The 9,859-nt window shown below is 37.3% G+C and overlaps 1 protein-coding gene and 1 non-coding gene across 2 annotated transcripts in view; one reads left to right on the forward strand and one right to left on the reverse strand.

Annotated features, from left to right (window-relative positions):
* Positions 1-2,551: 2,551 nt before the first annotated feature.
* Positions 2,552-9,859, reverse strand: part of Gfral (GDNF family receptor alpha like) — a 43,807-nt gene continuing 36,499 nt past the window's right edge. Inside the window, exons 7-9 of the mRNA XM_021173366.1 lie at positions 6,438-6,530; positions 5,485-5,557; positions 2,552-3,319 (exon numbers count right to left, since the gene is read on the reverse strand). Of these exons, the coding sequence (XP_021029025.1) occupies positions 3,256-3,319; positions 5,485-5,557; positions 6,438-6,530 (230 nt within the window). The 3' untranslated portion in view covers positions 2,552-3,255. The remainder of the gene's footprint in view (positions 3,320-5,484; positions 5,558-6,437; positions 6,531-9,859) is intronic.
* LOC115032024 lies at positions 7,891-8,034 on the forward strand. Its single transcript, XR_003837672.1, has one exon. It is a non-coding gene; the product is annotated as a small nucleolar RNA SNORA48 (small nucleolar RNA).

The raw sequence follows: 9,859 nt of genomic DNA on the forward strand, positions 1-9,859 counted from the left end.
AAAAACAAAAAAATATATGCAAGAACTTGGGCCCAATTCTCATCTCTGAAAATAAAATCAATAGAAAAATGAACAATTTTTGCTAGAATTAAATTATATAATTCATATAGAATACATACATACATACATACACACATACATTTATCCTTTTAAAAGATATTAATTTTTTTGTTGATATGAGTGTGTGTATACACACATGTATGTATATGTGCCACATGTATATTAGATAACCTTGGAGGCCAGAAGAGGGCATTGAATGACCTAGCAACTAGAGTTAAGCATATCTGTGAATAGCCATGTCTATTCTTGAAACCGAACCCATGCCCTCTACAAGTGTCATTAACCACTGAGTACTTTCAACCCTGTGTACACAGAGTTCTGGTCAATATCATTTTATGGACTATAATAAATGATACAGTAATACTTTTAAGAATATCTATCCACAACATATGCCAATTTTATCTAAAAATATTAACTTGTGAATCAAAGACTATGCTTAATTTGCACTAAGAGCATGAATCCAAAGCAAACTTGAGGTTTAAGAAGGATATTCTACTTTAGAGAGTTTTTATAGCCTCTGTTAGATATAAAAGATTTAGAAAATATTTTATCTGATTATGTCTCAGTTATTTCTGCTGTAACTGAAAATACCAGGTATCTATTACACTCAACAGAAAATAATATATTATACTTCATATACTAACATAATTATATGAACGAGATGGAAAAAATTCCATAATGTTATGAAATTGTGTGTTTATATTTAAGCCTGCCAATCTTTCTTAAATAACACTTCAGGCCTTTGTTATTAAAGCCCCATGGTAGTTTTTATAGAAGGTTACAGAAAGCTGTGTTATAAACATTTGATTAACTGCATACATTTCACAATAGAATATTATAAACATCCTATTAAGTGCATATGTTTCACGATAGGTTTATCTACCCGGGAGACTTCAGAGACCAGCATTCTGCTAGCTTATTCTTGGGGTGCAGTCAGTGTGACATAGACATTGATGCCTCAGGGAGGCATTTGGGGAATAACTTGGGAAATCAGACACTAACACCTCAGAGTTGTATTTGCAGCACAACTTGGGAAATTCAAGTGCTATTCAGTTCAGCTAGTTCTTGTTGGGAATTTGATTTGTGCTTACACGAGAATTCGCACGTCTGCTATGGGTTCCAGCCAACAGCTGGTTTTTGACTGGTCAATAAAGAGCCAGTGTCCAGTGTCTGGGCAGGTGGGCAGAGGCGGGACTTTGAGGATTCCCGGAGAGAAAATGCAAGACAGGGAAAAGGAATCATCATGGAAGAAGGAAGGAAGAGGATACAAACAAAAGAGCAGTGAAAGACAGAGAAGCTACCTTGTTAAGAATCAGAGAAAAGCGGCCCCAGGGGCCACTCCCTCTGTTGGAACTGGGGTAACAAAGATAAAGAATAGATTAAAAAAACAACTCAAGGTGTCAGAGAGGAAAGTGTGTTAGTCACGTGGAAGTATAGAAACAGCCTAGCTTAGGGCATATGAAAAATAATGCTGCTTTCATTCATAAATCCAGAGCTCTTGGGCAGGTGCAGAGATGCGCGCGCACTCTCCGGGAACATTGCGTCATTAAATATTTACCACTACAAGTTTTCATCTCAAATTCTGAGGACAGTGGATATTGAAAGAGCAAACCAGGCTGGTAGGAGTGTGAAAAGAATTGCAGACACTGTCCTTTAGATTTTATTCTTAGGTTTACTGGGCTTATTCATTGTGAAATAGTTTAGAAAACAAACAAGACGGTATCTTCAACTTATCATTGATTTGTATTAATTTTGATATAGATGATACTAGGATGCAGATTACAAAACAAAACAAAACAAAACAAAACAAAGAAACACACATGAGCCATAGCTTTGGGGTGACCATAAAATCCTTGATTCTCTTCTCTCTTAAACTTTTTCTCAGGAGACCTTTCTGAGTTCTAGCTGGTAAGTGCTAATTTCTCAGGAAAGCCTGAGGGAATTCTGCTGAAATAAAATATTCCTAAAAGCAACTTGACATTCTTTTCAGAACATTGCTTTCCAGAGAGGTGGTTCCACTTAGAAGTTAGCAATTCTTCACTAAGTAGCTGGGAGATGGAAATCCCTGCACTCTCTCCAAGGCAACTTTTACAGATCCACCAGGCTGTATGGAGTCCTTTGTAGTTATTTGTGATTTACTGAGTCTTACTTGCCTTCTTTCAAATGTGAAGTATTGCTTTTCAGTTGCCTGAAATACACAGAACCAAGTGGTAGATTCAATTTTAATTTAACGTAGGCACTTTAATAAAAATAAGACCAAGCACGATGAATATATCTGACCTTTAATTGCAAATGTATCTTGGGTTATTAAATATTTATGTTTTGAGTAAATATAGACAATCCAACCTTAAGATGCTGAACTATTAATGCCAATATGATTGTATGCATTTGTGAAGTATACGTTCATTAATTGGTAAATATATTTTCTAAACACAATTATATTGAAGACAAACCAGACCAAAGTAGCAGTATAAAAGAAAATACAGAAAATAGCAATTTAAGTATGTCTTTTTTATTTCATCATGATTACATTCAGGATCATTAATTAGCAAAAATAAATAAATTCACAAAGTATATCATTACTGGAGTAATCATTGACTTTTCTCAACCAATATAGCTGCTTTATATATTATGAATCTTAACATACCAAATAAAAAGTAAACTTCAATACTATTTAAATTATAAGATTTGTAAGATGTCAGGTCTTATTTTCATAAGCAGTCATCTAACTAAATATGCTCAATGTTACCAATTTGTTCAATGATTGGACACTAAGTAAGAATATACAAATAACAAGTATACTCAATATTCTAATTAGCAATGTAATTTTACCAACTTAATGGAAAACTATAACCTTGTTCAGAAAACTGCACACACTAATTATGATGAGTTCTGTGATATAGAAGTTGATATGTGCACTGATAGTCTTCCAGCAAATTTGTCACATTTTACACGACACCTGTTGACTTTAAAGAAAATGTAATCAACTAGTTATGACACCACTACAAGTATTTACTCAAATATTTAAAAACAAAAACAAAAACAGATCTGTGATCATTGTGGTATATTACTGTACCAGTCACTGTTACATATAATGACTAAATATTGTCAAATCCATCTTAAATTGGGTTATTGGCAAATATAATTTTCCATTGGTTAGTCACACAGACATGTGGTTGGTCAGTGATCTGCAGCTCACTGAATGATGACACCTCCAGCTATTTCGATGGGTGAGGGATCTCTTTTTTTACTTTGTATCCTATAGGGAAATAAGAGAAGACGTTAAAGACATCAGTGCCAGCTCCTTATAAATAAATGTGCTTTTATATTTAGGGATAGCATCTTTGTTAAGAGATGGGGATAATGAAGTTCCTGAGCATAAAGTTTCTAGAGTGGAATATTCTAAGTCTTTCTAAGGACTATCATGTATTTCATTATGGTTTCCAAATAATCTTATTTAATGGACTATTTTCAAGAAAGTAAGTTTTCAACGGTATGTTTCTCAAAACCGTATTTTAAGATGGTATTTTAATTTAGTCTAACTATATAAAGCACATGAGAAACTCCTCATATTGACTGAGGGTATGTATGTATCCACATGGTTATACTGGCTGTTGGGTATGTGTGACTGAGATCTGTTAGGAGGATTCTCTAATTCTAGAGCATAGGTAACAGAAGTTTTGTTGTTGATTTATGGTTTATTCTGTCTTGTTCATCATACCTTTGATTTGGGCATTTTTTTTTTAAAAAATCCTGGGTCTTACTACATAACACAGTAAATTTAAAATTATGTGGATAATAAATTTTACCTAATAGTATGAATAGTTTATCTTAAATTTATGCGTTACAACCAAGTCTGTGATTCAGCAGTCGAGCTTTTGCTTAACATACATGGGGCTATTTGAGTTCAATTCCCAGTGCCCCCCCCAAAAAAAAAACAAAACCCAAAGAACAAATCAGAAAATATATTGAGCAAATTCAAGATTTTGTGTATAATAATAATAGCACTCTTTCTGTCCTCTTGTGAAAAAAAGCATGCATTTTTGCTCAAGGAAAAACAGAGGTAAGCTTATGTTGAATTCTTGGGTAACTCCATTGTCTATGTGTGATGTCCTTTTGCATGTGAGGCCTTTTGAGTCAATTTAGCCAACATTAACTTCATATGATGTATATGGCTAAAAAGAGCCATCTATGTATGGGCTTTCCTGGGATAGAAAACTATGTGTTTTTTTTTTTCTCAAATCAGTGTGCTTGTCACAAAATAATAAAGTAAGCAGAATAATTGAGAGGTGTGCAATTCTCTCCTTAGATATTGATTTTGGACTTCAAAAAATACACTGGAATTCACAGAATATATTTTTAGACAATGCTTATGGTCTTGGAGAATTCAGTGTTTTGGTACTGGTTTTGGTAGATGTTAAATTAAATGTTTAGAAAATGTTAAACATTTAGAAGCAGTGAAGCCAAGAAGTAGATCTATTTTTTAAAGCTGTTGTTGCATTTATAAATAAGTGAATTGGAGTGTCCTTAGGCAGAGCATCCATTCTTCATCTCCTGGCCCCTTGCTGTAGCTGTTTACATCATCACTTCAGGAGTTTTCTTGTTGTTGTTGTTTTTGTTTGTTGTTTGTTTTTTATAATACCTGCGTCATTGTCAAGTCCTGTAATTAGATTTCTTAGCTTGCTTCTGGGGCAGCAATATGTGTGCATGTACTGTGCAGTTGACTGAGCAAAATTTCTTTTGTAGTCAAAGAGAAACACATATAAAGATATATGCTAATCAACTAAACATACATATGCATACATGTATGATTGGGCAAATGAACATGACACTTTATATGAGGTTGTCCTTTTCAATTAAAAGTAAGCAGGTTATCTATTTTTCAATACTAAATACATTAAAATATTTTAAAACCCAGGGATTTAAAACTATAGAAATCACCGCATTCTGGCAATGAATACAGCTAAGGTAAGGGAAAGGATTTGCAAATAGTACAGACAGTAGCACTCTTTTTATGGGTAGGCACGAGACCTCGTTGAACATGCCTTTCAATAAATATTTATTAAAACTTGAACAAAACTTATCGGTGTATAAGAAGCCACAGTGATAAATGTAATTGAATCATACAATGCATAGCTTATTGTTGATCAGTTTTCTAAAGAAGTGAGCAGGAAACAGCACAATTCAGTTGGCTGTAGGGATATTCAGGCAATAGGTTGATAAGCATCATAATTGGAAAAAAAGTCATAATCCATATGACTTTCTTTCTGCAAAAAAAACATAAAATGAATCCCCTGTGGTCACATTTTCCCTTACATAGAAGACTGAAAGTCCATAGACTTATTCCACATATAGTTCTATTTAACCTTCATTCCAAGTTCCTGATTTTGTTCACCCCCTCCCTTCTGAGTTGCATTCAATTACCTTAACTTGAGCATCACCATAAAAAGAATTCCACAGGTAACTACCATGCACACAACAACATAGAATAGTTCTCCTGTGAAGAAAAGGTTAGAAATTAACTTGACATGTTTGTTGTGAATGTAAAAAAAGAGAAAGAGCTATTAACATATGTTCTGGTGGGGTGTAGGGGTAGGGAGTGCCTCAGCGGGCCCATGCCAAGGCATCCCTTCCCCCTGAGAGACCAGCCACAGATGGTATAGCATAAGAATAGAGTTTATTTAGGGCATGGGGAGGGGAGTTAAGAGAGTAGTAGAGGCAGAGAAAGGCAGAGAGGAGAGAGGAGAGACATATAGGCCAGCCATGGCCACATGGAGATATGGGGGAGGAGAAAGAGACAAGAAAGGCAAGAGAGGAAGAGAACAAGAGAGAAAGAGGAGGGGCCAAACAGCCCTTTTTATGGTGGGCCAGGCTTACCTGGCTATTTCCAGGTAACTGTGGGAAGGAGCATACCTGGCTGCTGTCAGGAATTGTGGAGGTGGAGTGTAGACAGAATACCAACAATGTTAATGTGGATTGGTGGGAGACCAGGAGACTTCAACCATACATGAAGAACTACAGGCAACTGAGGAATGTCAAGAGCTGGAGAAATGTTCATCTTCAGGGAGGGGCACACTGATTGGCTATCTAATACCAAATGACCAGCACCGAAAACATACATACAGGTAACATATGAACTGAGAAATGTTATATTAGTAATATATGCACGCATACTTAAATGTATGTAACAATTAATAAATAAAGTGGCTGTGAATCTGAAAGAGAGAAAGGAGGGGTAATTGGGAATGTTTAGAGGAAGAAAAGAGAAGCTGAGATGATGTGATTATATTATGATCTCAAAAAATAAAATGATTTTGTTAATTCACAATATTTTTAGAGACACTAAGCATTATTTTCATAGAGAGTTTTTAACTGACCATTGAAGAAAGAATTGAATCCAGTCAGAGTAATTTCTTTTGAATTCTTTCTTTCATATGAGGAAATGTCTTTGACATTAGGAGTTGGGTAATCTGAAATAAAATAATAAAAAAATTGATATTGAAATATTTAAAATTACACTTTGGCTTTATCAAATTGTTATAATTTGTTTCATATTACATTAAACCACAGCAATCCAGTTCTATGCCACCGTTTTTATAAGTCCAATGATTTGTATGAAAGTACGAATGCTAAAACTTTAAAACCTTGTCCCTGCCGTGTTTAATCAACTAAATTATGGAAACCTTTTTCCTACAAACCACGATTAGAAAAAAAGATCTCGCTTTATGGGATAACTTACTGAGCCTTGCATATGGGCAAGAGACAGAAGGCAGTAATTCGAAGCTTTGGCTTTGGACATTGAAGAAGATTCCTTCTTTACACAAGTGACTACTTCAACGTGTTTCAAGGATACCACGTTTTTTCAGAGAGCCACTGATAAATGGCTTCCTACAGAGGAAAGTCTCTAAACACGCTGGCGCCCCCTTCTGCTCAGACCTGGAAACTGGCTGTTTTCCTTCCACTGTTCTAGGTCTAGCTCCTCCACACTCTGACCATTCTCCTCCCCACTTCACAATCTGAAGACCTTCATCTTTTGCTGTTGAGCCTTTACCATATGGAAGGACTACTGCTGGCTTCTCTGGGCATTGAGTCTTCCTGAGCATCTCTGAGGATGTAGTAATTCTAGATGCTACTTAACTCACTACTCACTACTCTGAAAGGCATGCTTCTTTGTGCCTAGGTCAAGCACTATTTCTTTTTCTTCCTGTGGTGTATATTATTTTCACTGGCTTTGCTCCTTTCAGAAGATAAAATCCTGATGATTAATGAATGGATCTATTTCAGTACAACTCATCCCTGCCTATTTTATTACAACCCTTCCTTCTTTCCTTCTTTCCTTCTTCCCTCCCCCTCACTCCCTTCCTCCCTCTCCCTCTCTCCCTCCTCCCTTCCTTCTTTGTTTATCAAACACATGGCATTTATTTCTGGACCACTTGACATGTAATTAATGCTTTCTAGAGCAGACTTCTCTTTCAAGTGCCCACATTCATCGGGCAGCTGCTTGGAGAAATCTTCCTGTGCCATTTTACTGAAGTGAATCGATTGTCATCCATTAGAAACCTGACTTCAAAAGGCACAATATTTTAGAAGACTTTTAAGAGGCAGCTTTCTCAAACTATTTCCTATGCAACACTAGGCCTGTCTACCTTTACATACTAACAAAGTATAAGGTGCCAGAGGAAAATGGTTGAAAAAAATCTGTTCTAAGATAACAAATTATACACAGTTATAGGATCTCTCTCTCTCTCTCTCTCTCTCTCTCTCTGCATGTGTGTGTGTGTGTGTGTTCATGTAATGTACTGAAACACATTAGTTAAAATTAAAGTTCTCTCCCCCTGGCAGTGGGCAAAGAGATGCCTTGTTGGTACTCTTGGTCTTCTATCAGTCAGGGGCAGAGCAGAGGGCAGTCCTTTGTTCATCCTAACTTGATGCCTGGCTTGGTGGCCAAAGCATCTTTATGCCTAGGACACATCAAAAAATCAAATCGAATCCAGGCTACATAGCATGGAAGGAGGAAGAAAGAAGAAAGATAGAGACCTGTGTTCCACCATGCCAACAGGTGCAGGAAGGAAAAGATGCCCACAGGTCTGCCTTCTGCCTCATAGTATGGGTGGGCCATAGACATACAGAGCCCTGCCTACACCCGTATAGCACAGCGTGGGAGGAGGAAGACAGGCAGAGACCTGCAGGCTACCATGCCACCCAGAGACCTGCCCCAAGCACACCCAATAAGCAGGCATAGGCACTTGCTTGCTGGAAGATGTCACACTGCAGTCACCAGACTCGAGGCAGGCCTGCAGCAGGATCCACCACAATGTGAGAGTATGTGGTGGGCAGATGGGAGAGAAAGAGAAGTGGAGCCACTCAAGCATTATGCAGAGAGATGGAACTGGAGACTCGAGGGTGGAGAGGAGTTTCCTGTTGTAAGTGGCCACTGGGGGCCTTGGAGAAGTCCCATCCAGAGCTGCTGCTGCTGAAGGTTATGTCTGGGTTCATACCTACACAACTGCTGGGATCAATGTCAATGTCCTTGGCTCTTATTACCATTAGGGAACATGGGGACATCCCTGGTGAGGCAGCCACCAAGGACTACATGGGCTGTCCAGGGGCTGTGCAGAGCCTGGCTCACCTCTCACTGGCAGCAGCACTAGAGAGAATGGTTTCTGCGCCTACCCCTGGCAGACCAGTGGAGCTTACCCTGGAGGCAGGGGAGTGAGTGAGACCCTGCCACTCCTCTGTGCACATGCCATGCGCAGCTACAACAGGAAAAGGGAGAAGTTCAGTACGCATGTAGCACTAACTTTTCAGATGGAGCAAATGAGTGCAGTGCATTTAGAGAATGAGAAATGTGGAGAGTCAGTTTTTAGTTACCTTTCCACAGGTCCCTTTATAGAACATGTTTAATTGTGATGGTAAAGGGGATTTTATACAAATATAAGCAGCATTAAAGGTTTAGAACAAATACCTCCAGTCAGAACCACATCGTGTTTGCTCACAAATCCTTCAGATAGTATTACAAGGTATTATCTTCTTTGCAAATTTGTATTTTCTAAATATCCTGTTACCTTATATAACTCTACAAAGATATAATGATAATTATAAATAAAAATAAGTCATAGCACTGTAGACAACAGAGTTAATTAGACACCAGTGGCATGATAGAGGCCAGCCATTGGTGTCTTGCCATGGACTTAAGACCTCCTTCTAATTTGCTAAATGTTTGGCTTGGACTAAGTCTTGTTTTTCTCTTAAGTCTTCTGTACCCCAGTTTATTATTCTACTAAAGTAAGATAATGCTTTTTAGCTAATGATGATGATAAACAAGGCAGATCATGCAAATGATCTTGTGCAGTATACGCATAAAGTAGAAGCCATATTTTTTCTCTTTTTTTTCTTGAGAGAAAATTTGACAAGGGTCATTGGAAGGATTGGAGAGACCAAGGAAAGAGGGGGAAATATATATATATATATATATATATGCATATATATATATACATTCAAACATGAATGTCACAAAAATTAAAATATTAGAAAGAGAGAATTTGTCAGCCATAGAAACCTTTAATCATGGTAAGTTAGTGAAATCAACATTCTTAATAAAACAGAGGGAATAGGAGAGGGACAAGGGAAAAAGTGTAGGTTTAGGTTTATTAGATACGGGAGTCAAGCAACATGCCATTGGTAGAGAAATGTAATCGGACTTAAGAACTGTAACAGCTAGTGTATGCAAAGGTTTCAGCGTTTGGAAGCTGATTATGGGATGGATCCCTGGATATGGCAGTCTCTAGATGGTCCATCC

Source organism: Mus caroli, chromosome 9 (genome assembly GCF_900094665.2).
Source record: "Mus caroli chromosome 9, CAROLI_EIJ_v1.1, whole genome shotgun sequence".
Classification (NCBI taxonomy): Eukaryota; Metazoa; Chordata; class Mammalia; order Rodentia; family Muridae; genus Mus; species Mus caroli.